At 32.0% G+C, this 27,686-nt stretch overlaps 1 protein-coding gene across 1 annotated transcript; it reads right to left on the bottom strand.

Moving 5' to 3' along the window:
* Positions 1 to 115: 115 nt before the first annotated feature.
* On the bottom strand, positions 116 to 21,082 carry LOC148624642 (methionine--tRNA ligase, mitochondrial-like). The gene is made up of 12 exons (XM_088567429.1): positions 20,900 to 21,082; positions 19,623 to 19,738; positions 17,342 to 17,413; positions 16,416 to 16,502; positions 14,461 to 14,589; positions 11,764 to 11,869; positions 11,036 to 11,163; positions 8,882 to 8,991; positions 7,893 to 7,992; positions 5,536 to 5,647; positions 3,806 to 4,003; positions 116 to 1,991 (listed from the first exon to the last, which is right to left on the bottom strand). Exons 1-12 carry the CDS (start codon positions 21,027 to 21,029, stop codon positions 1,630 to 1,632), a joined length of 1,650 nt encoding a protein of 549 aa, XP_088423555.1. The 5' UTR covers positions 21,030 to 21,082; the 3' UTR covers positions 116 to 1,629.
* Between the last annotated feature and the right edge of the window lie 6,604 nt (positions 21,083 to 27,686).

Below are 27,686 nucleotides of genomic sequence, written 5' to 3'. Positions count from 1 at the left end.
TGTTTCTTTGAAGTATGTTTGGATATGATGCTCTACAGATTGTGAATCTCTCCATAATATCCATGTTGAAGAGTAATCAATCGAACCAACCTGGAAAACAGACATAACACTCAAATTTTAATATTACACAAATCAATTTAATGAAAACGTCTAAAAATACAGTTTGTCTTTAAGCATAAACAGGTCTGGTTTTGTTGTCATGGATTTCTTTGATTTATGCAAAACCCCATATTAGAATTAATTAGCTAGATTTCATTGTGATGGAATCCATCTCTGTGGGCCCTGCTATGGCAATTAAAACCATATACATTTGTATACGAATTTAATTTATGTGATCAACCCATATGCCAAATATCAAAAGACAAAAAAGTTACAGCCTGGAAGAGTTTGTCAACATAAAAACAGGAATTTGACCTTGAAGATGAAATACGCAACACATTGTCTTTAGGTGATCTACCCACATCAAAAGACAAAAAAAGTTTCAGCCCAGGCACAAGTTTTAATGCACGGATGAACAGAGTGATCACTGCAGGATTACCTTAATAAGCATTCTGAGAGTATTGCATGGCAATATAAAGTCTTCTCATGGAAGAAAAATATGTTATAGAGAACAGAATGCAGTCTTAATGAATAATTTGTTATCAAGAAAAGTGCTGAAAGCTGAGTGCATTAATTTCCTAAGTCAAAGGACCATAACCCCTTAAAAAAATTAACATACTGGAGCAAAATTCAAACACTTGATCTGTAACTTGTCATGGTAAAGCAATTAACCAAATATCAAATGTATATCTGTAGGATTACCAAAAAAAAAAAAAACGTAAGGGAAACGGGGGTTTCCATGAATTTACTTAGTACGAGCAAAAATCAAATATAACTCAGCAAATATTCAAGAGACTGGAAAAAAATTAACTTGATCTGTAACTTATCATGGCAAAGACATGTACCAAATATTAAATGTATATATATTAGCATAACCGGGGGAAAAAATGTGAAAACTTATCTGCAAGACTAATAGACTGATGGTGAGAGTGCAAACCTAAAATCCCCTTGAGCAAAAATACCTGGCAGGGGACTAATAAGTCTGTACAAGTTCAATTGTTCATTGCTTGGCATTTGGGGGATGACTTTCTCATTGGCAATCGTTCCACATCTTCTATTTTTATACAGCTGCATTATGTTTCAAGAAGACACAGCTTCATAATTCTTGAAACAGAAACCAACCAAAATAAATCCCTCCCCTTTTCTGTGCTACAAAAGGCTTCCACACTGCTTTGGCACAGCTGGCTATGCCAGTGGACATATATAAGTATGGTGATATAACATTTGATTCACATTCTTCCATAGATGTACTTCCAAGACTGAGTAGGGAACACTCCCAGACCCACGTGGAGTCTGCGAATAGGCCAGAGTGTCTACACAGCAGCCCAGCTGCTAGTAGGACATACTCTGACCGAGTTCTTCGGTCAGGTATCCTGAAGGCTGGCCTACGCCACCAACACTAGTTGGTTCTACTAACCCACTAACATCGACTGTGAGAGGCCTGAATTGGTATTCAAGGTCGTTAAAAACCCCCAGTCATCATCAATTGATTCACTTGATTAATAAGAAAAAAAAAACACAATTCTAAAATCATTTGCTTTCTTCTAGCTTTGGAAACAAAACACCATGTGGTTTTCCTAATCTAATGTCACTAGTCTGTCTAATGCCAAAATAAATGTCCCTAATCATTCTTTCATCCTCAGGGATTCCAAGTCGTTCTAACAACACTCTACTTATGTTTGGTATTATAGGCTGAAGAAGAATCCCATTTATTCTTAAGGTCTCCATAACAATGTGAATTAAACATCTAAGATATTGTGTATTGTCAATATTTTTTGCAAGCTGCCATGGTTTATGATCGGTGAGGAGTTTATTAGCCCACTTAATATACAAATGAGTACTGTCTATGACTCGATAAATGTTGTATTCACAGTAGTGTTCATCGACCTCATCTGGAATAGATAAAAAATATCATAGGTAAAAAAAACCACCTTTTGACTATTAAATTTTAGTGGTATGTAGGGTAGCACGCTGTATTACCGAGTTGTATCATTTTCTTTAAAACCCAACAGATACACTATATTGCTGTCCAAGAGGTGACACTGCATGTCAGGTAAGAAGCAATTTTTATTATTAAACCCATACTTTTTGAAAAAGCAAACAATTGTATGTGAGGCAGGTATAGGGAACTAACTATATGTATAACACCAAGAACAAAAAAGGTATACCATTCATAGCTTTTAAAACAAATTATTGTGCAAAAAAATTTTTGTTTACTTTATCATGTATATAAAATCATATCCCTGTTTTAATTTCTATAAAATAGCACCACAAATTAAAAATTTTATGTATGTACTGTTAATAAATCTGATGCAAATTCCTAAATGTTGAGGGATATCAATGAAACTGCCCTTCATTTTAGGGTACCTGTTGATTTACATGATACATCAAAACCAATCGATTGATTTGATCAAAAGCAGGAATGATACATTCAAAAGCAGATGTTTCTTTAAATGTTTGAAGGTCTTTTTTTTTTATAAATAAAACTATATCAGGGTTAGTAGGACAATAAAATTACAGACGCATCAGGATTTACATCAAAGGTTATATGTTAATGTAAAAAAATGTCATTTTTAATCAATTTGAAATTACACTGTATACACAACATTTGCGTTATCCACATTTATTGCTGATTTAGGGGATGACCATTACCTTCTAATGGGGGTATGCTTCTATTCAGAATATTTATCATGAGCTGCATACAAAATCATTATACTATGTAACACTAAACAATCATGGATTTGGGTAGAAAATAGGTTCATGATGGTTTAGTCCTGTTTCCCCCATTTCATATCTCAATTTTTGAAGGCAAATTTAATATATAATATTTAGCACTTGTATTATCTGATCCAACCAGGTGAATAAGATACTAAAAAATCATTTTGAGATGATCGTTATTCGTTACAAAGTGATTAGACAGAATTGTACTTTAATTGATTGGTTGAGATCCTTTCTTTAGCCAGAACTTGCTTGTATCATTACTTTTTTGAACAATGGGTTTGGATGTATCATGTTAATAGACAGGTACCCCTTAATTGAGGGTAAATTCATTTGACATTACTATGCATTTTGCAATTTGTTCAATATATATGGTAGGCAGATGTGTTGAGTTTTTAATTTGTGGTGCTATTTATAGAAATCACAACTAAAAAATGATTCTAAACACATGTAAAAGTACAGAAACATATTTTTTGTGCAGGAATTTATTTGGAAGCAATGAATGATATATATTTTGTTTGTTTTTGGTGTCATACATATAGTGCTCTATATCAGTCACACATACAATGTTTGATTCATTAAAAAAGTAAGAGTAAAATAATTAAAATTGATTTTTACCTGACATGCAGTGTCACCTCACAGGCAGCAATATATGGTATCTGTTGGGTTTGAAAAAAAGATAATCCAAGTCGGTAATACGGTGTGGGTAAGTCACCTCTTGTGCGCATTATATTGATCAGGTACGCCCAAAATCCATGAAATAACAAATCTCATTAGAATTTGACGTCCATCTTAAAATCAAGGCCATGCATTTTATATTGTTGATAATTGCACCTGAATATAAGTTTCATGTGATTTGTTGAAATTTGATCAAATATTTTTCAGAATGTTTCTTAAGGTTTTTTTTTCAAAAGTCACCAAAGTCAACATTAAGGATATACAAACTGACAGGTCAAAAGCAACTCGTAAAGTATGGTAGAATCATTACCTGGTAGTTTTTGCAGTGATCTGTACATTTTTATGTCCTCCTCAGAAAACTTAATTTCCAACACTTCCTGATTGAGAGCAGGAAAAACATCCCCAACATTCATATTTATTTTACGACTTGAAATTCTGTGAAGAAGATTTCCTAGTTTTTCAGCTAGATCATTGTTCAAGTTTTCTACTGCTTTGGAGTCACTATAACCTGGCAAAAACAATATTTATAAAAGTTATACATCATTCATCACTTTGAATGAAAATACTTATAAAAGAAAAGAAAAAACACCTTCAGCAAAAAAGAATGAGAATGAACCTCCCTCTTCTATTGTAAAGTTGCCCGATTACCATCATCATCCCTATGTCAATAAATTACGAACATGTAGATGTACATGTGACAATTTTAAGGCTCAACATTACCTATTGACAAATATGGCCCCAATTTCATCATCAATTTTCCTCTGACTGCAGATAAACCTGTGTATCTTAAATACTTTTTAGCATCTCCTAGATCTGAAAAATCTACATCAAGTTTATGTAAAATTAAATCAAAAACTGAACTGACTTTTGCAGGGTTATCTTTTTCAATTCTGCAGAGAGTGGGAAATCTCAAATGATTGTCCAGACTTAGTTCATTTTCACAGTCTCTGCAGAATTGATAAAATAAAAACAGCAAAAGCAGGCCAGTTCTTGATATAATTTTACATAAAGTGTATGCAACTTTCTAATATCAAAAGATGCTATGCCTTAAAATTCTTCTAGATACACAGTTTTGTCTGTTGTCAGATGGAAATTAGTGGTAAAATTGAGGCCTTATTTGTCAAAAGGTAATAATGAAGCTTAAAAGCACCTTTGTCAGTTTTTCGGGCAAAACATGTTAAAAAATTAAAAGCCTCCCACTACCTCTTTACATAGTTATTATGTACATTGATCATTGTGACTTTGTTATTTAAAACCTACATGAGATTTTAATATTTGTAACATAAAAAAAATCCCCCACTACTAAAATGATTTAAAACTTGTATTTTTCAATTCTATGATTTAAAATTTTGAAAGATTGGGAAAAAAATATTTCTATTTTTACTATATTGCAGTCATACCTTTTGCAATTTCAGAATTTATTTCTTACACTGAAATTTCATCATTTTATTACATCACTAAAAAAGAACTTGAATAAATAAAATATAAATAGGACAAACTAAATAATCATATTCTTATTTCCTTTAGTGCAGTTCCAACACATGATAAGTATACAAAAACAATAACTTGAAAAAATACATTCCTCCAAAGGAGTATTTTTAATATTGAACAAGTTTACCAAGAACATCTGAGAGCTGTTCCATTTAAATAGGTACAGGGGGAAAGGCATGTTTTTGCCCAGAGGACTCACCCATATAAGCAATTTAAAACGAAGTCAATATAATTCATTAAATTTGTCAACAGTTTTAACAATTAGAAATGCATATATTAAAAAGGTGCTCATATGTATTAATTGACCAGCCCTGAACAAAACAAGATACTACAATCATGTTATACTTTCAGTGATGGAAATATTCACTAATTTGTACTACAGGCATTTTCATTTTTGGATGATGAAATTTTCTGATTACTCAAAATATCAAATAAATGCTGTAGGGAGGAAAATGTTCACATTATAATTTTTGCAACTCAATATGTCACAACAATAAGGTAAACAAATTACATCACCACAAATAAGACATGTATATAGTACCAACTTACTACAATCCATGTGAGGTACCCCAGTTTTCATCAAGAAATATCTAAGTCCATCTGAAGTGTATCTACTTATTCTATCAAAAGGGTCTATAACATTTCCTCTGCTCTTTGACATCTAAAAATACATGGTTTCCAACATTGAAGTACTAAGCCCTACAAAGTCTTGAGCCAAAACTAATTCTCAGCATTTTTTTTCACACACCTTTATCACCGATATATCACTTCATATATTGCTAGAATTTTTTTATGGTAATAATGAAGTATAATTTGCAGGCAGTGTTTGGCCTGTGCTAAGATTGATGTGCACTGTCTTGTTCACAAGACAAGAAATAAGCTTGTTTATATTCAAAAACACAATATCATTTCCAAAACCAATACTGTGTAAAGAATATTCAAAGAGTAATAAAGGAAACCAAGATCCTAGCAGAAATCAAAAGAATGTAATCCAGGGACAAGGACCAGACATAGAAAACAAACACGACAAAGAATATAAAGTAACTAAAATAATACATACAAAGTAACAAAAGTAAATAAGCAACTCGGACTCCACTAAAAACTGGAAGCATGGACCAAGTGCACTGGTAGGGTAAGGGCCCTCTTCTTTTCTAGAAACACACACCAAGTTGCTCATAAAAGGTCAAGTCCTGGGTAGAGGAAAGAGGAAAGGAAAACTATGACACAATGAACAAATCAGTTTTCATGGTGCAAATGGATACACCGTAACGATCCACAAATTCATGATGATTGACCATAAAACTTCTGTAGTGATGACTTCAATCTTGTAGCAAAATAACCATGTTCCAGAAGCCTAATTGTAAGAAGTCAAAATTTACAATACAACAAACAACCCTAACAATAAATAGAATGATTTTGGAAGTTATCTTTAATTTTATTTGCCTACCACTTTACAACCTTTGAACTAATAGTTATTATTTGAATACATGTACATGTATCAAAAACATAAACTCATTTTCTATACTTTGTGATATACTAATGTATTCTAAATCTAAATATTTACATAAATGCAGATAAATTATATCAAAGCGATGAATCTTCAAACTCAAACATTCATTTACAATGTATATATATTATTGTCAATGAATATGGTCAACTTATGAAAGGGAAATCAAGGGAATGTGGCAGAGTTATACTTTATGGTTTGTTGGTTTTAAGTAATTATTTTTATTTCTGTAACATTGTACTTGTATTAATATTATTTGTTTTTATTGCATATACTTGTATGATTAGTACATGTCAATTTAATACCTATTTCTTTCAGCGGTAGTCTAAGTTCATGGGTTTCTATTGGTCGTTTTCACAGATCAGTGTTCAGGGTCATTTTTCTAATTTCGACAGGTTTCCTTTGTTCAGTTTTGGTATTGTCTTCGAACTGTCAACATTGTTCAGTGTACAGTGCTTATTGAAATTTGCCAGTCAAGTTTGGAAATCATTTCTGTATTTAAGGTGGATATTACACATGCAAGATGAAATAGTTGTTATTCACAAAGCATTTGCACCTCATGCAGGGTATGTAATTCATGTAATTTTTTTACCATTTTGTCAGTTTTGCACAAGTAGTTCTAGTTAAAGTCACTAGAATATCATTAAGTTCTATTTTATTTACATTATGCATTATTTCTTTATTTTGCCTATATTTCACAGTAAATCCGAATTTTTGCTGTATTTTATAACAAGATGCATTTATGAAAGACGTGCATTTTATTTTTGGTATGTTTCATGTTAAATTCAGAATACGAAGTAATTATTTTGAACCTTATGTGAAAGTCACTGAAATAGCTTATTATACATGTATGTGTTGAACTGATATCGTATGCTATGATAGAGAATCCTATACTTTCTCTACGATTTGATAATTGAACATGTTTTACATGTTTATTGTTAAATTGCACTAAGTATTCTTTATTATTGTTTCAGTGCTTTTATTGTGAATTGCTAACTATGAATGGAATAAAAGAATCTAAACCACCTATATTTAGTCACTAGAAGCCCTGTTACAAAAACCAGGATTGAAACTGTAATCAAATAGAACATAATCCATGGATAACAACTAGATTAGGAAAATAAATGTGCACAACAAAGGACATGAAATAAACCAGACTCTACTAAAAACTGACAGCAGGGAAGAGGTGCACCAGTAGCTTTTCTAGAAACACCTGTCAAGTTATGTTTTCATAGCAACAAAGAGGAAAGGAAAACTATAATGCAGTGAACAAATCAGTGCTCATGATGCAGATAATAAGACCAAATCAATCCACAAGATAATGATGAAAACTGTAAGTTATTACCTCAAATCTTTCCCACATAAAGTATTCTGTTTATCTATACATGTTTATCAATACCTTATTATGGTCCACCAAAAAATGAGAATGACACTGGACACGTTTAGGTAGTGGTAGTCCAGCAGCTAATAGAAATGCTGGCCAATAAATAGCATGGAATCTTAAATAAAAGAAAAATTCAATAGCTTAAAAAAAAAAACAAACATTATAAACAATTATGGCAGCTCAGCGCATGCAATATCATGTTTTATTGAACACTTAATTTACAGAGGCCTATGGCTATAGAAAGTGTGCATAAAACATGGTATTCACCAAGCTGACATAATTATTTTATTTTATTTCTCTGTATGATTTTAAAGAATTTTCCACTAGTGAGTTTCTTTTTTTTTTACAATTACAATTTTAAAAACTACATATTTTGGTATTCATTCAATTCGTCCAAGTAAAGTGTAACCACTTTTTGTTTGTTTTTGTTTTTAGAAACCATTTTTTAAAAGGAGCAAATTTAGGCCAATACCTATTAAATATATTTCACCAATGGATATTCAGTCTGACAATTTTGCCACATTAAACATTTTTATAGTGAATGTATATGTATACAGTTGAAGTCAGCCATGCAATATCAGTTGTATTCAAAAGATTAAGTGTGCAATATAAAAAATATGGGTGTGTCAGAAATACATTCTTTAAATGGAAACTATAAAATATGAAATGTAATAACACCTGTTATCAAACTTAAAATAAGTATTTTAACCTAAGAAAGCTTATATGGTCTTTTTTTTTTTCGCAGGATGTAATTTTAACAGCTCTCTTTAAAATATCACATTAAAATGTCCAGCATGAAATTTACTGAAGCTTTAATCCAAATAAATCCCTAGATAATGGAATCATATTAGTTTTATGCAAGATAAAGAACCTGCGACATTCCCCAGTAAAGAAAACCCACTTTCAAACTAGTTAAAGAATTACATAATTCAAGTAATACTTTTATTGAAAGAAGCAATTACCCATCCTAAAGTAGTGGGGTCTATCACAACTTATATAATTACCTAAGAATGTCTTTTCCAACCACATGACAGTCAGGTGGCCAATCACATGATGGGTCAGGATATCCTGACACAGTTAAATAGTTTACTAATGCATCTAACCATACATATATCTGAAAGAAAAATACAATATACAATGAGAAACTTTTAACAATGCAAAAGCCTGTTTTAATAGGATTGTAAACTTGGCCTCTGAGGTATTGAGCTACTTTGCACTTCATACTATTATTTGCTTTAAAAGTTACACATTCAAAACCAGCTATCTGAAGTTGAAAAAAAAATGTATACAGATTTTCAAGTACTTTAAATGAAAGAGCTTTAAAAAAAGTAGAGCTTATAAAATATAAATGTGATTTGCATCATTCATTTTATCGTAACACATTTCATTTACCAATTTATATGTAAAAACCTGATATTGAACAGGATGAAAGATGCTGTGGACAAAGTTCTCTGATATAAACTGGTAGGCTTCGTATCCAATGTTCTGACCAACTGCATCTCTAAGAATAATTGTGGAGCAGTTAGCTGAATGACACTTACCAATAGAGATATGAACTTCATGGATTATGAAAAAGCCTTTAACATTGTCAACAGAGATGAAAGGTGGCACCAGCTAAGACATCATCTAAGAGTGTAGACAATTTCAAGACCTGTACAAAGATTTCTCAGTACAAGTGGTACATGAAATAACTCCCACTGATCCCTTTCAGATTAAAATTGGGGTGAAACAAGGATGTTTACTCTCACCTATACTATTCTTCCTCAAACAGACATTTGATAAGCCTAAAAGAATTCAATGTACCATGGTTAGAAAACTGGAACACCTAGATTTTGCTGATGACCTCACCTTACTGTCCCAACAGATAAATGACATCAGAGAGAAGTCCAACAGAATGAATGGAATTGGAAGAAAAATAAGGCTTAAAATCAAGCAATCATTTTTCAATAAGGCATAGACCAATTTATAAGCAGGGGAAATCTTTTTGAAAAAAAAAATAAATGTTGCTTTACTCCTCCATTGCAAAAAAAAAAAATAATGATTCTATACTTTCCCTTTTACTTAACAAGTTATTGTGCTTGAGCCAGAGAAAAAATTCTTAGCTGACTTCAAATCTCAGGATAAAAATGATCATGCCTTACATGATTTCTGAGAGAATGATTCTGAGCAATTTATGTTCAGAACCCCTACATGTACAGGGCAAGGCACTCTGTCCCTATAAATATCTATTAAAACTAAAATAATAACAGATCAGCTTACTGTGAATTACGGATGTCAGAAAATTTAATCAGTATAGGTTTATCTCAATATCAAGGTGTTCTTTGAATCCAGAAGACCATAAATGCTAATGTTGTTTTATGTTTTATGTTTATTGTTTATGTTTTATGTTTTATGTTTATTGTTTATGTTTATTTAAAATTGTGAGCTATAATTGTTCATTCACTTATTACAGTTCCTATAGAAGTATTATTTATATGAAGAATGCAATATTTTTATACTTTGGTACCCTCTACCACAAGTCATTTAAGAATTGGCAATAATAAAAATTTTGTCTATTGAAAAATAACAAATTTTCCAAAAATTATTTTAACCAATCTGATTACAGTATTTATCTCAAATTAATTTATTTTTTTGTAAACATCAAAGTACATGAACATTTCAATTTGACATTTCTTTTGTTCTTATACCTTATCTTATATAGATTTATAATGACAAAAAAACTTGCCAATCAATTGATCTATTCTAACACTGATTTTAAAATCAGTTATTTTTAAGATTTATCCACCCGAGAATATGTAGTATTCACTCTGGGCCACTGACTGAAAAATGACTTTTTCAAGTAATCATTAATTGCACAAAATAATATTTTCAAAGAGTAATCAAGGGAACCAAGATTCTAGCAAATATCAAACAAATGTCAACCAGGAACAGACAGGGAAAACACACACACAGAACAAAGAACATAAAATAACCAAAATAACAAATGAAAATGAGCTCAGACTCCACTAAAACTGGGAACATGGACCATGTGCACTGGTAGGGCAAGCAGATATTGTGGTACATGTATTGTTGAAATAGTGGAATCAATAACATTTATCTCTCTAATATATTATTATTCTGTAAAGAACAAATTGTACTATGCTAAATTATATACCTACAGTTTGTGTGTCATCTGCTGGGACTGGTATACCCCATGACAAACGGTCCCTTTGACGAGACACTGAAAGATCTTCTAAATCATCAACCCAGTTTCTCACATACTTTTCAAAATTTTTAGGATGGATCACTGAAAATAGTTGTATGAGGTATATTAAAATTGGAAACATGCAGAGCAGCACAGTAAATGTATCATTATGACAAATAGGGATGAAGTTTTTAGATATCTTGGCCCATGTGTGGTCGAAACTGAACACGTTCACTCGCTCTGATACTTTGTAAAAGACAGAGAATGTGATGAAATAACACACTTTCCAATATTTATCTTAAATAACTACATACAAATGTTTTTTTAAGTTTATTTTCGATCTGAGCATGTAAAAGACAAAAACGTCAGCTGAAGTTTGATAAAATGTCCAGCATGGGCTATCAAAATATCCGGACCCTTGCTTGGTACAACCTAAAACTACATAAAAATATTGGGCTATCTCATAAAGACAGAAAACTACATTAAGATGTAACTATATCAAAATGTCTTGTGCTCCTTGGAGAAAGTGACATCAACATTAACATCTGGCACACTTACATCAAGTCTTTGAGGTCCAAATATTAATTTTATGGCACCTCATGTAAATGTTTCATAAATATATATATATTAAAACTGCATTTTATATTTGAGAAATCATTTCTAATATTAGTTTTAACATATTCAGGAGATGTTCTGGTATACCTTCTTTATCAAGCCAGTTACTTAGACCATCTTTGAATGCAGAAAGTTTGAACATGTAATTATCTTCTTTTGTCCATGTCACTGGTTGATGACTATCAATGGCTACCTAACAAATAAATGAAAGTTAAGTAAGGATAAGGCCAGCTTAATTAATTTCTCATTTTTCTGGCCATTCCTCATCTTCTTTCAGGATGCCTCATTGCCATATTAATAAAATAATAATTAAAAAACAAAAAAAAACACCCCACATTTTTTTCTACTATGAACATTTATAAATAGGAAAATAAAGAGATACAAAAATTCCTTCCAATCTTTTGTTTTCATAAAAAAAAAAATAGCCTAGAATATAAGAAATTAACTTTGAATGGACTAATCTAAAAAATTGAAGTAAAAAAAAATTTCAACAATAGTTTACAGTTGATAAGAACTCAATACAGGTCATCAGTTTTAGAAATTACGAAGGATACCTGTTTGATTGACCCTTGACATTCAATGAGTGACTCAGCAAGTGTTTCTAGAAAAGCTGGTCCATGCTCCCAATTTTCTGTGGAGTCTAGATTACTTATATACTTTTGTTTCTATGTGTTATTTTGGTTCTTATCATATAGATAGCAGTGTTTTATTGAATGTTCTCAGTGTAATAAATTACAATAATTTACACTGTGAAATAATTTCAGTATTTTCACTCTCGGACGTTCTCCCGCCATAATGTCATATTTTCTATATCAATCCGCCACAATAAAATTTATGATGAAAATATCTATCACTTATGAAGAAAATCTATATAATAAATAGGATAATCAATTGGTTATCGTGAATAACCGAAATATGATCACTCGTGCCAAGAACACTTAAGGAAATAAATTGGGCATGGAACAAGTTCCATGCACTCATTAAATCTAGGCGTTCTTCGGCACTCGTGATAATATTTTGGATATTCACTCTATACAATTAATTATCCTACTATTATTATTTGTTGTGTGTGTTATTTTTTTGTCTATTCATTATCTCTAGGTTATGTTCTTTTTGATTTCCATTCAAATCCTGGTTCCTTTGATTCATCTTTCATTTCAGAATTTTCTAAATAAATATTTTTTACTGAAGTACAATGAATATATTTATATCAAATATATGATGATGAAAAAAAATGACTTAATGTGTACCATATTCTATCACTATTTTCATTCATAAAATTACAATAAATACTATTGTCTTTTGTTGAAAAAAAACTAATAAAATGATGGGATATTTTAAAAAATAGTAACAGTGCTTTTGAAGAATTTGGTAACGCAGCCATATTTCTTAAGCAATCAAAATGCATCAACTTGGACCATATATTTACAATTGATACACTGCCACTGAGTGAATAAAGGTATAACCTTTGTTGTAGCATCAGAAACGTAACAATAATGATACCTGCTTTGAATACCAATTTAAAAACCTTAGTCAGCACACTCACATACCCCATGCGTCCCCATGTTGGATACTCAAGTAAATTTGTAAGAGAAATACAAGTAGAAGGACCCCAATAAAAAAAAGAATAAGAATGTTTTTTAGGCTTTAGACCTTTAACTTCTAACTAAATTCTGTTACTCAGAATGGTAGTTTCAAACTCCAAACTGTGATTTCTTTGAGTTTTAGTTCATCCAAAGTAAATATCGTAGCGGAACAAAATATACACTTGACCTATAACAAATCATGGTGAACTTATATATCAAAAATCATGTCATAATCTGCAAGTGTTTAGAAGAAAAAAAGTCTGAAAAACTGTTATTTCTGTGAATTTAGCTAAGTTCAATGCCCATAATTTTGACAAAAAATCATCAGAGTGGAACCAACTACAAACTTGTCCTGTAACTTTAATATCGTATTGAATTTCTGTATTAAAAATTATGTCAGTATCTGCAAGCGTTTAGGAAAAAAGTCTGGAAAACTTTTTTTCTGTTAATTTTGCTAAGTTTAAGGCCCATAACTTCGATAAAAATCATCAGAGCACAACAAAACGTAAATTTGACCTGTAACATATCATGGTGAACTTATATACCAAAAATCACGTCAATATCTGCAAGTGTTTAGAAAAAAAGTCCAGATTACTTTTTTTTCTGTGAATTTTGCTAAGTTCAAGACCTGTAATTTCGGTAAAAATCATCAGAGCAGAACCAAAGTTACACTTCATCTGTAACTTATCATGGCAAACTTATATACCAAAAATCATGTCAATATCTGCAAGCGTTTAGAAAAAAAGTCTGGAAAACTGATGACGGACTGATGGACGGACTGACGGATGGGTCAAAAACATTATACCCGTTGCAATTTGTTGCATGGGGTATAATTACTGTTTTCTGACACAATAAAGGGTTATTTTTTTTTTTTTTATAATATTTCATTGCAGTATGAAGACAACAACATTGCACTGACTTAAACTTTAATATACTGATTTGGTTTGAGTAGCTGAAAAAGCTCAACATAGTCAAGAATTTTCAATTGATTCTTTGCCTCATTTATACATCAGTTCAATGTCAAGTCAGTGTACTATTCTTATTTCTAACTTATGATCACAGACTCTTTCAACTAAACAATTTAGCAGTCATTAATTTTCATGTTTACATAAATAACTTTGAGTTTTGATAGAAGTTTCAACTATTCAATGTTTTCTCCTAATAAGTTGATTTACCAGATTTGCAATATTTTATATACCTTTATCTTGTTTCCACTTTTATCAATCATATCTATAACATCTTTGTCTGATAGGAAAGCTTCATCAGCAACAGAATACCATCCTTCATACCCACCTTTGTAGATATAACCATTTTTTGCCAAAGTATCCTGCAAAATATGCCAATAGATAAGTTATTAGAATTTTCACATGAAATGATAGCTTAACTTCACAATCTAAAATAAGACCCATAATATGTCTAGACCTGGACCTATACTTCTTTTTTGAGTGGTCTTTGATGATTAATGATTGGTGATTCAAAGGGATTAATATTGGTGTTACAGGGCAAATTGGAATCCAGGAAGATCCAGAATCCTCCTAGGACAAATCGACAATTTGCCCTGTAACACTGACATGTCAAAATAGTTCACTGTGGAAAACATTCATTTCAATGGGAAACGTTGTATTCTTACATTGTGCATGTAGTGTTAGAGAAGATGGTTTGATTGAGGTAAAATAAATTTTCTGTTTGTAAGAAACTTGCATTCCGTTTTCAGAATGCTTTGTTGAGGATTTTTTTTTCATTAATTCACATTTTATAGCAGGGGCTGTTCCAGGATTTCAGGTCAGGAGGCATGGATAAATTAAAAGCTAAATGAAGTGTTGCAAGACAACCTTTTGAGTAGATTTTGTGAAAAATCAATATTTCTTTTTTTTTCCTAAATTAGGTGGGGGTGTATGCCTGGTCCGCCCTAAATGAAACTGCAACCGCACAGAGGCAGATCAAAAGTTTTGAAAAGAATGGGCTAATATGCTTTTTTGCTTGTTCTGTCCAAGTTTTGCTTGAAATTAGCAAAATTTTCCAATAAGGCAGTTTCAACCCTGGAATCCTCTGGATCTACCAGTGCATATCAATTCATTTCAAAATGCCAATCTGTTAGTCGTTGATGAGATATCAAAGCACATAAATAAGTTATGTTCTAGATTTGCCTTTGTCGTACCAGTAATTACAGTCTAAAATCTCTTTTCAATTTTAATTAAAGAAAATATCATAGTTATATAGGATTGATGCATGGTTTAAACATTATTTCATGACATTTTTCACTCAACTTTTAGATTTATTCCAAAACCAAATTTGAAATAGTCGAGAAAAAAAGCTGAATAAAAACTTAGTGTAATACCCCTCCCACAGAAAAAACAAATGCAAACCAAAATTTTCCTTAACAACAACCAACATGGCATGGGATTGAGTGAAACCATATACAACTTAAATTGTAAATCTTCCAAAAATGAATTACTTTAATCACGTGAGAGTTTTGTCCCTTATCTTGATTGAGGGACCCTACATTAATGTAGCTCTTGTGGCATATTCTGATTTTGTGGAGCTACAAAAAGGTATCACTTATAACAATGAAGCAAACCTGTTTGGCTCGATACGAGTCATTGGTTCTCATTGTACCATCAGAAAAGCAGAAACATAGTTTGGGCCGATCCAAAGATTTTGATAAGGGGTTGTAGATGTGTTCCAGGCTATTACTTGCACATTTGGGCCCTATTAATTCAACACAAAATTAACAAAATGTTTCCACAAAAGAAGGTCCACAGGATATCCCCTTGGATTTGCGATTTGCCACTGGAATACATAAGAGAATTTCATGCACATTTTTCTAGCTAGAACCCAAAATACCAGCTATTGCCAGTTCAACCTTTTAAGTATAAATGACTTTACAGATACCTGTTTATACATGTACTTTAAGGCACCAAAACTGGGGTATTTGAATTTTTCTGATTTAAGAAATATTTCACTCTAGCTCTTCAGTTGAAATGCCGATTAAATTAGACTGTTCATAAACCACACTTTTTGGTGATTCAAGGTATAAAAATTGTGGTAATTCAAAGGCAGGAGAAGTATAGCTAAATGAGGTTGATCCAAATAGGTGTTAAGTCCAATAGATTAGTTATACTCATGGAGACTTCTAAACTAACAATAACATACCCAAAAATGGCACACTACTTCTTTATGTCTACACTCTGTTGTCCTTATAAAATCTGTATATCTAACATCTGCAATGTCAAACAATGTCTGAAAAATAAGAAAAGCATTATTCATATTCAGAAAAAAATGTTGCATACCACTTCCAAAAACAGTCATGACAACTAAATGCTTCTGAATGACAAACTGATAAACCTATAACTAACAGCAGTCTCCGTCAGCTTCCCCTGAATTTGACATAATACCAGGATTAAATACTACCAATTTGTGATGCAGTACTTTTAAAAGAGCTAATTGATTACTTCATCACAACACAAGAAACAACTTGACTAACTACAATGATATCTGTCTAATCTGAACACCTTTCTGACTGAAGGTTTTGTTCAGTTTATGAAGGTGATCAGTTTACACAACTTCAAATACATGAAGACTGACAGAAAGGACATCAGTGAAGAAAATTACAAGTACAAGTACAAACAGATGATGTTTTCATTGTCAACTGTTATGTAACCTAGAACATGATTCTTATAACAAATCATACTCTGTGCCACTGAGGATCAAACCTTTGACCTCTCGGAGAGAGTCCAGTAAAAGACTGAAATATCTTAAGAATGAATAATTTAACCAAATTATTTAACTGGCTTTTTAAATCTACGAACTACACCAGTGCAGGTAGGCCATCCTACCACAGTTATTATTACCTTAAAATTGACAGAATTTTTTTTTCTTTTCAGTTTTTGTCGGCTTTCATTAAAAAGACCTACTGTTAAATTACAGTACAAAAAGTTCCCAAAGATTAAACAGCATCTTTTTGTTCATGTCAAAGGCAATATAACTATTCATAACAATTCATCACTTGGCTTGGATAATGGAAACCAATTTCAGACAGAAAGAGCTGATAAAATCACGATGTTATTTTATAAACAAACCTGAAATTTTTCTGACACATTGTCACAGTGGAGTAGTGGAGAAATACCTAATTTTTCAGCAGCCTGTTGTATCTGTAAAGACATGAAAGGCAAAATTAAATGGACTATCTCACCCATTTAAATTTCTGTAGCTGTGTTGAGCATAAATGTGATAAATCACATTTTGAAGAAGGCCCATTCAAATATGTTGGACACAAGCCATGATTTTTTCCACAATGGTGGGAATAATACTCATTTTTATAATTGCTAACACAGTGCAGATTATAAATTTCTGAACTATGAAGACCTTTCACCTGAAATATGATAGTACATGTATCTAGTTATTATTTGTCAGATTTTAAGAACTGCATAAAAGCACTTGTAGAATCAACAGTCATGAAATCATAACCAATTTAAATTATACTCAAATATCCTAAATACTAAATAATCTGAATGTATTTAGGCTTTTCCTGTTTACAAGTTGATGCTATTTAAGACTATGAAAGGCAACATTATCATAAAACATGCTTATGTATTTTTCCCATTATATCTCAGGGATTCAAATTTACTTTCTAGAGTAGATGGTCCTGGAATGCAGGTAGTACTATATGGTTAGGTCAATGCTGAAATTTTTGTCTCATTTTGTTGAAATAAAGCTGTTTTGAGGTAGTCCGCACAGAAATTTCAAGTATTTTGTCATAAAAAAGTAACATATTTTTGTAATTCTTTGTGTGTGGAAGTTCAAGTAATTTATAAGTAATTTAGTGATTATTGTTGTGAAATCCAGTAGCTATGATAACATTTATACTGGAAAAAATATTAGTTTTTTCCAGTATATATATGTTATCATAGCTACTGGATTTTAGTACAAATCTGGGGATGCATTTCCAAAACTAACAGCCAAATATTGTTTTATAAAATATCAGGTGCTTAGACACTAGCACAGGATGGAAAAAGGGTAAAAACCATAACACCCTTTTCGATTCATTTCCTCACAATTTTAGTGCCAAAAGTTCGTGCGAAATAAAGTATCTTGAAAATCAGCCAGCTTATGCTGAGAAGAAATCCTAAAATGGCAGGGGACTGAAACGTTCTGGATACCATTCTTCATTTAAATTACACCTGTTTACCATTACATATATTACATCTGTCTATGTATAAATGCTGGACTACATTTAAACAAAAATTTCGACTTCTTAATTTTAAGTTTTAAAATTTGACCAGGTAAACTTGGTGTGCAAAACAGTGTGCCTAAATGTAACTGTATAGTGCATCCTAAAGTTTCTCAAAAAAAGATCCCATTAAGGAAAACCAAAAGTCCTATCAAAAGTGACAAGGAAAAAGCTAAAAGTCCAAGACTTAGGTAAATAAAATTTAAAAAGTCCTAGGTCAAAAACTAAGGTTTAAGACCACTACTACCTAAAAACCCTTTATAGCTGTGTATATGATTTTTATACAGACTTGCTTTTGAGTGTAACTATCAGTAAATTTTAGTAATTTCTGCAAGCTATAAATTTTTGCTTTTTTCACTGACAAGAAAATAATCTAAATCATCATAAACATGTCTAATAATTATGGAATGTCATACAGAATGTAAGTAAAATAATACAATAGCACAGAAACTGAGTTGACATCATGAAATACGAAAATATGTTCCCACAATAATAAATTGGTTTACAGTAAATGGCTCCATGTACTTTGGTACATGTAGTTTACAAGTCTTGCAAGGACATTTAAACATGTCTTAATCTATTTTCATGGCTTTAGTGGATAGATCAAACCACGAAATTTGGTTCCAAACGAATAGTGGATTCCCATTGATGTGTAAACTGAAAACTTCAAAACCAGGTATTCAAGAATCCATGAACTTGTGTTTCTTGTTGATTTATTCAACGGATCATAGTTTTCTTTCCTCGTTTGTCTACCCCGGACTTGACTTTTTATGAGCAACTTGCCAGGTGTTTCTAGAAAAGCAGAGGACGCTTAACCTACCGGTGCACCTGGTCCATGCTCCCACTTTTTAGTGGAGTCTGAGTTGCTCATTTACTTTTGTTAGTTTGTATGTATGATTTTAGTTACTTTATGTTCTTTGTTGTGTATGTCTGTTTTCCATGTCTGGTCTTTGTCCCTGGATTACATTCTTTTGATTACCGCTATAACCTTGGTTCCCTTGATTACTCTTCTCTGATCCATGAAAATATTCACGAATTAAAGTACTTGCACAGTAAACAATTTTTACAAATTTCAAAATAGTTAGCAGTTTGAAATTTGGTTGTACTAAAAGAAAACACAACTACTATACCTTAAGACCATGTTCATCCGTTCCAGTAGAAAAGACAATATTACCTCCCTTAAGTTCATGCCATCGAGCTACAGCATCAGCAAGAACTGCTGTGTACAAGTGACCAATGTGTGGAGCTATGCGAAAAAAGGAGATAGATTTTGAAAGTTCTTATATAATGAAAAACATTTACTGAGTCATTTTCTGTTTCACTTAATACTGTGAAAGTACTATTGTTCATGGGGTGCCAATTTTCGTGGATTTAGTGGGTAAGATAAACCACGAACTTTGGTTCCCAACAAAAAGAATAATTTACTTTAATTAATACCCAACCATTTCATTTGAAATGGCAGATGTTTTTAGGAAAGTTTTGAGGATGTTTACCCAACCAGTGCATCTGATCCATGCTCCAATTTTTTAGTGGAGTCTGAGTTGCTTATTTGTCTGTTACTTTGTATGTATTATTTTAGTTATTTTATGTTCTTTGTTGTATTTGTCAGTTTTCCATGTCTGGTCTTTGTTCTTGGATTACATTCTTTTGATTTCCACTAGAATCTTGTACCAAGTCAGGGCAAATATCTATTTCGCCAGATTTTTTTTGGAATTGACTTGATTATGAATCGGGTTAGTGTTCAGTAATTTTGTCGTTACCCCATATTTCCTATTGCCATATATTAAACTTAAAATGAATTTTTACTCCTGGCATACAAAGCAAGCTGTACACTACAAAATATCTTACCTGAAGTTGTAATGATACTGAGTACTATTTTTTTTATAAATATATAAACAATTTCCAAAGGTAACAAGCTCCCCCTACTCTCTATTATGGTTCAAAATGTCAACAAAACAGGGTCTCTCGTGGAAAATTATCGAAACTTCAATAATAAATGTAATTTTGTAGCAAATTTCGTATCAGCATACAGGAACATGATTCAGGAATCAGGTAGGTGTGACATGCACAATTTCAACTTGAAAGTCGTTACAAGCAGTTGAATGCAATACTCCGCAGTACCGCAAAATTTCCAACTTTTTGTACGGCACACTCTTCTGACCCCCAACCCGACATATCAATATCCAAATAAAAAAGAGGAGGGTTTTAAGGTCAGAGGAAATTCGGACTAGACCCAGAAGGGTAGTCATGGACATTAAACCGGCAATAGTAGTACAAACATTGATCTAGGATGCTTGCTGCCAGTAATTCCTACAGGGATTCAGTGTCCTGAGCTATTTTCAACTTCAGAAAATATCTCCGGACACTGAATCCCTAAAGGAATTAGCTGCCACAGGTGTAATATTACCTGAATTAACATAAAATATTGGAGTTGTCACGAAGTAGTTGCTGCATGAATATGACCTTAATTGTTTTCTGTATACTTCTGAAGCTCTTCTTAAAACAGTTCTTAGTGGGAATGACAATATCGACAACATTTCATAAAACCCTGTTCAGACATTCATTTTTTCATGGGCGCTGACATCTTGGAAATAATAGTATCTTGATAAATCCGGATCCATTTTCCGCATATGAACTTTTCCGTTATGTATATGTCGTAACAAGAACATTAGGTGTATGCAAGTGGGTGACCCGGTCCCATTAAATGGTATTAATTTTCAAAATTTAGTTGAAATCTTTGAAAAATAACAAGAGAGCAATCTAGAAAATTTAAATGTAAACATGTTCATACACAGCTGTAGTGCATTTTCTCCCATACTTCTATAGGAAAAAAATGGAGCCCTTCTTAAGACCCATTTTCGGTAAATCTCTGTCCGGTCCGCTACTGTTAAATATAGGTTTTATTCCACTGACAACACCAGCAAACCTACATGGAGTCATAAGGAGTCACGTGTTTTCCACAGAACATGAATCTAAGTGTAACCGTAGTACTACGGGTATTTTTATACTTCTTGATTAGAAATATTGGTTTGATTGTTGATACGCAGAGGGAATTCAACAAAACTGATAGAAAATTTGGTAGGTTGGTTTATATAGAATGAAGGTTATAGCCAAGGTTATAGCTGTAATCGAAAGAATGTAATCCAGGGACAATAACCAAACATGGAAAACAGACATACACAACAAAGAACATAACGTAACTAAAATCACATATACAAAGTAACAAAAGTAAATGCGCAACTCAGACTCCACTAAAAAATGGGAGCATGGACCAGGTGCACCGGTAGGGTAAGCCTCCTCTGCTTTTCTAGAAACACCTGCCAAGTTGCTCATAAAAAGTCAAGTCCGGGGTAGACAGACGAGGAAAGGAAAACTATGACCCCTTGAATAAATCAGTTTTCATGGTGCTGATGGATACACCATAACGATCCAAGAGTTCATGATGACGACCATAAAACTTCTGTAGTGATGACTTCAATCTTGTAGTAACATAACCTTGTACCAGAAGCCTATTTGTTAGGATAGAAATTCAGTAAAAGGGTTAAGCAGGGTTAGTTCACTGTTCCAGTTCAGTAGACCAGTTAAACTTCCTAGCTTTAACATAAAATCGGAGAACATTATATATTTGTTCATCAATACAATTTTTCGTGAATTTTAATCACAATAAGATGTTAGATGTCTGGCAAGCTATTTCGTAAGTTAGCACCACTCTAACAGAATTACAGTCACAAACATTGTTGGAGGAAATGCATTCCACTTGAGGAAATTGAAGAAACAGAAGACTTTCAATTTTTTTTCATTTGGGGTTGTGGTTGTCCGTCGACATTGAAGCCTTTTAAACAAATATATATATATAATAGCTATTGATGACGGTGAGCTGAGTTCTAAGTTTCATGGCACTATTACCCAATACATGTATCACACTAATATTTTTAGTTGGGTATACCGTTATATACCATACCATTTTAACTGGTCTACCAGAAAGTAACGATACCGGAGATGCAAACTATGGGAAATTCTTGGACAGGACAATAGAACCAACAAAGAAAGTATAATAAACGAAGTAACTTAAAAGATACGCACACAAACAAAAGTAAAACACAAAAAAAACCTTTAAAATTCGCACAAAACTAATATTATAACAAAAAATAACGAGAAAAATACACACAAGAATAAAGAGTATAACACAAAATAACCTTAAAAAATTCGCCAAAAAAAACAAAACAAAACAAAAACAGTATTGGGCAAAATAACTTCAAAATACGCACAAGAACTACATACAAAAAACAATAACATAAAAAGTACACACAAATTCAAACAGTATAACACAAAATAACCTACGCATGTTTTTTTTTTTTTTTTTTTTTTTTTGGTGGTGGTGGGGGAGAGGGGCTAGTTTTTTTAATTAAAAAAATAACGTCTCGACGGAGGGAAGTAAAAAAACAAAACCCAAGTTTTCCCTTTCTGCTTTTTCCGCATTTGTGTTTATTTCTATGTACAACGTGAATCAACTTTGTACACAGTGACGCTGCTTTTTTGTCAGTTTTCAATTGTATCACAATTAAAGTGTTTGTCTTCTTTTCGGAGCAAATTGTATTTTTTTATCTTTATAGTGCCGATGGTACGTTTTCATTTGAGTTATTCAATTTAATGCTGGTGGTGGATATCTGTTTTTCTTTATTATTTATGTTGAATTTGACGATTTCAAATAACATAAAACATTCTTGTCTCTGGAGTTTATTTTCATTCTCTAAGTTATTGATTGCATTTTACAGTTTTACCCCCTAAAAATGAGTATAATTGACACCATTCCAACATGGTTATACTATTTGTTTCTTTTACCTCACATGTAATATATGAATTATTTTGTACTGATACATATACACAAGCATTGTTTTGAGTTGTATACTAATCATTATCTTCTTTTTTTGAAGCCAGACTTATTACGAGTGATACCTATATGTGTCTACAAATCAATGTGCTAGTCTCATTCATTTTAATTTTATAAACGCATGCTTCTCTTTAAATGTCTTTTTCTTCGATTTCCTGAAAAAGAATATAACTGTTTTTGTTAAATTTGTCTTTTAATTAGTGAATTTTAAAAACTTAATTTAAATTAATTCCGACACAAAAACATCTCGTTCCAAATTGGATTTCAATGTCATTCTCGTAAAGGTTAAATAAGTTATCCAAAGACAAGATATATTAGAAAAGAGATGTTCTTGCAGCTTCAGAGAAATCCCTTAATATCTGCAATGGTTAAAGTTATCTAGAAACCTCGAACACTAATTTGTCACACTCTTGTTCAAAGAGCTTGGAAGATTAGAACAATTGATTTACCACAAAATGAATTTTTCTCCTTACATTTATTTAAAACTAAATTCCAGGATGTGAAAGATAAGTTGACGATTTCCTCTCATCCAACCAGAAAAGTCTAGTTTAATGAATAAAATATTTCTACTACAACAAAAGTAATTTATTTCATTAGAAGAAACAAATTAATAAAGACACAAGGTCATTCACCTCTTATTTTTTTTAACATATAAATTACAAGTTATGACGTAACAATACCCAATCCTGAGGGTGGATTTTCCATGAAGATAATGCACCCTCTGACTTGGTTGGAAAAATAATTTATTGCTAAATTTGCGCAAAACTGAGCAAATGGTGGCATATAAATCCCTTTTTATATATTTCTTGATCTGAACCCTTTTTTTAATAACTGGATCCTAACCTAATTACCGGATCCTAACCTGATTACCGAATTATAACCTGATTACCGAATTATAACCTGATTACTAGATCCTAACCTGATTACCGGATTTCAAACCACACATCAAAAATGTTTTGTTCAAAAAGAATAGAAATGGTACATTCTGAGACAGCGTGTCAAAAGTCTTTATGAGGTAACCACCACTGAATGTTAATGTGTCTCGGTGTGCGGATTCATATTTTTTATTTTTTTTTTAACTTTCGTATTTTTTTTATTTGTACTGCACTATTCACCTCTCCCCCGCCAAAGCACCCACCAATCCCCTCTTTTAAATCATTTTTTATTTGTTCTTTATTCTTTTGATATGCCCTCTGCTTCAATCATACAGTGTTACGTCCAATTTCACAAAAAGTTCTTAGATTTTTAACAATAACTCAACATTATACATTTCTGTTGTCTCATTGAGTATATGTGGATCGACTCTGTTTCCTGTTTTCACGTTTAGGCTATGTCTTAAGATTCGGATTTCTTTAAATTATCTTTTTCATTTTTGATGCATCGACATTTTTGCCATTTTTTATCTAATACACTGGATGATTACGTGCTATCAAATAACTTGTAAACTTTCTCTATACTCAGAATTGGGCATTTTGACATTTTCTTTCTTAACGTTTGTCAATACAGTCTTACAAATATGATTTGACTAGATAATATAGTAAACCTGAACTGATTTGAGAAAATCGTCACCTCTATCACGAAAAGGCCAATCATTTGACTGATGTACAGAACGCATCTTATACTCAAATCAGAAAGGGTCAGACAAGTATGAATGATTACTCTGGGAAATATTTCCCCGCAAGCATTTTTTTCCAATTAAGATATGATTCTCGTCCTATGATCAAACTTTAATTATATTTGAATGTTTTATTCTCCAATGCCAATACTTATAGAGTCCAAAGAGTGACATGCAAAGAAAAACTATTTTGTACGGACAAAAATATATATTGCATGTCTCTATCACGCCACTGTATAATTAAGTGGGTATACAGTGATAGGAGTGTTAGTACTTCTAACCGTACTTCTTTCCTTCCGTTACGAATGAATAGTGAATGAATGAAATGAATTACTTATTCCAATTGTGTACATTCTAACTTATGATCAAAATAAATTTGGAGGGCAAATGGTACATATTATTAAATAGGGAAGTGGAGGTATCAAGTTGGTGCGCATTGCTGATTTTTTTTCTATTTTTATTTTATTTATTATAATTATTATTGTGTTGTTGTAATTGAAAATATGATTTTATAAGTTGGGATTGTACATTCACATTGTTAGTATTTATGTCCGTTTGTTAAATGTCTGACAGACGAATTTTTCTGGTACTGAATTGCTTATGCCAAGTAAAGTTTAATGATGACCCACCCTTCATTATCCTTTCTTGGGTTGCCTGATTTGAAAGCCAAACACCTAACCGTATAAGTTTTAATATGCACGTACATAAGACAATTTTTGTCAAAAATTTGGTATAAAACCTACATTTGCTGCCACTGTCGGTATCATTTCTTCACCAAATATTGAGATAAGTAATATTTTCATAATTACAATGTCTTCGACGCCTTTAGGTTACATTGGAAGTCAATAGTTACATCAGTAGCATAGAATTGCTATAATGGTTCCTATTTTTCATTTATCTTTTATTTTGTCTGTCAAAAATTTTGATACAGTATTCGTTATCATTGCGTCGATATCGTCACCATCCCAATGCTAGAAGTATACCTGTTTCTCCCCTATTTACACTTTCTCATGTTTGGTATTCTTACGAAAAAGTTTTTTTTTTTTTAAACATTGAATTACGTAGTATTTTCGCAGAGAGTATAGTCATTTTCATTGATTTTGTTGCAGTCCCTCCCTTAATTTGGGATAATTAACAGGTATGTAGAAGTTCGCGTTGGTCAAAGCTTTCCTTTGATATAAATGTTATTGTCAATTAAAAAAAACTGCGCGTAAGATTAACAGTTCTAAACTGATTGTGTAAGTTGACTAAGAAATATCAGTGGTGGTCATCAAATGTCCATTGCTAAATGTCACATCAAGACAATCCTTAAAGAAATCTTTCTCGACCACACGTAGTCACAGTCGAGGAACGCAGGTGTACAATTTTAATCGTCCTTGACCACACGTTGTCACAGTGTAGGAACGGACGTGTAAATTTTTCTTTTTTTTTTGTTTTTGTGTACATGTATATTTCGTACAGTCATGTCGGTTTCCTGTATATACTTCCGAAGAAATCACAAAACTAAAATTCATTCTGGATTCATGTACGCTTCAAAAATACGAATAATACTAAAGTAAATAACATATATGATAATGACCTATCACAATGAATGTTAACTTGTTTTTTGTTTTTTGTTTTTTTCATTTTTCAATTTTGTAATTATTCCTCCTTAATTTATACCAACTGTAACTGCCGAATACTCTCAGGTTTTCATCAAATATGAACTTCACACCCAACACCCTTATTTCATGACTGTACGCTGTAAATTTTGACTACTGTACGCTGTACATTGATTGCACTGTACGCTGTGTATTTTGATTTAATAGACAAGAATTACCATATAAACCGACTTCTTGGAAAACTGAAAATTGACAAATACTTAAAATCTCTTTAAATGCTATTCAGTTTTAAACATATGTATCAAATTCAAGTATTACTGTACTTAAAAAAATAAATAAACAAAATGATTGCGCGAAGATTTGTCAGGTGTATTATACATGTACGCGTAAGCTTATTATGTAAATAAGAAATCAATTTTGAAAACCATTTGACCTTATACTCCAGCTTCGTTTATAAATTGAATAATATACAAATGACACGTGCTATGCTAAAGAGACGAAGGAATCTCGGAAATAATCCTTTGTAGATTGAATTTCAGTTTTGTGATTTCTTCTAAAGTATCTACATGAAACTGACATGACGTTACGGAATATAAATTGTTTTATATACAGCAAAACTGTACACTTCCGTTCCTACATTGTGGGTGTGTCAAGCGTGTATCAACATGCACAACAGATTATCTTTACAGGACGAATTACGTGTTCAGCGATGTTACCGTTTCAAGTTCGTATATCGATACTGTTTATGCCTGGGCATATTTTGATGTCGCTTTTTCGCATCTTTTCGGAATAGAAAAGGAGGTTATTCCGTATTTATCAACTCACTCGTTGGGATGTTGTTCAATGTCGGGATAGAAATCGTATTTTTGTTTATCTCACTGATAAGTATTCTATTCCGTGTCCCAATTTGATAAAATTCGTCTGTCTGTCTGTCTGTGTTTGCTCATAGGAAAGCAATTCTGATAAGATATTTCTCCTAGGTGTGTGTTTTCCAGACGGTCAGCATTCCAATGTTAACAAATGATGCTCGGATACTCGCTTAACCTTTCCTTCAATCACATGAGATTCTCTTTATAGTTGATCTTAT

The sequence above is a fragment of the Perna viridis genome, chromosome 2 (genome assembly GCF_037379345.1).
Source record: "Perna viridis isolate PV_CMFRI_1.1 ecotype Kerala chromosome 2, ASM3737934v1, whole genome shotgun sequence".
In the NCBI taxonomy this organism is placed as follows: Eukaryota; Metazoa; Mollusca; class Bivalvia; order Mytilida; family Mytilidae; genus Perna; species Perna viridis.
Note: the sequence above shows the minus strand (reverse complement) of the source record. Positions and strands in the feature narration are given on the sequence as shown.

What these genes read in the sequence shown, in the direction of transcription:
- LOC148624642 (XM_088567429.1), bottom strand. Translation starts at nt 21,029, where the DNA reads ATGTTGTCGATATTGTCATTCCCACTAAGAACTGTTTTAAGAAGAGCT. An exon ending in AAGTAGTGTGCCATTTTTGG is followed by an intron (nt 14,590 to 16,415) that starts GTATGTTATTGT and finishes CATATTTTGCAG; the next exon opens with GATACTTTGGCAAAAAATGG. An exon ending in GTTGGAAAAGACATTCTTAG is followed by an intron (nt 7,993 to 8,881) that starts GTAATTATATAA and finishes CTTTTATTTAAG; the next exon opens with ATTCCATGCTATTTATTGGC.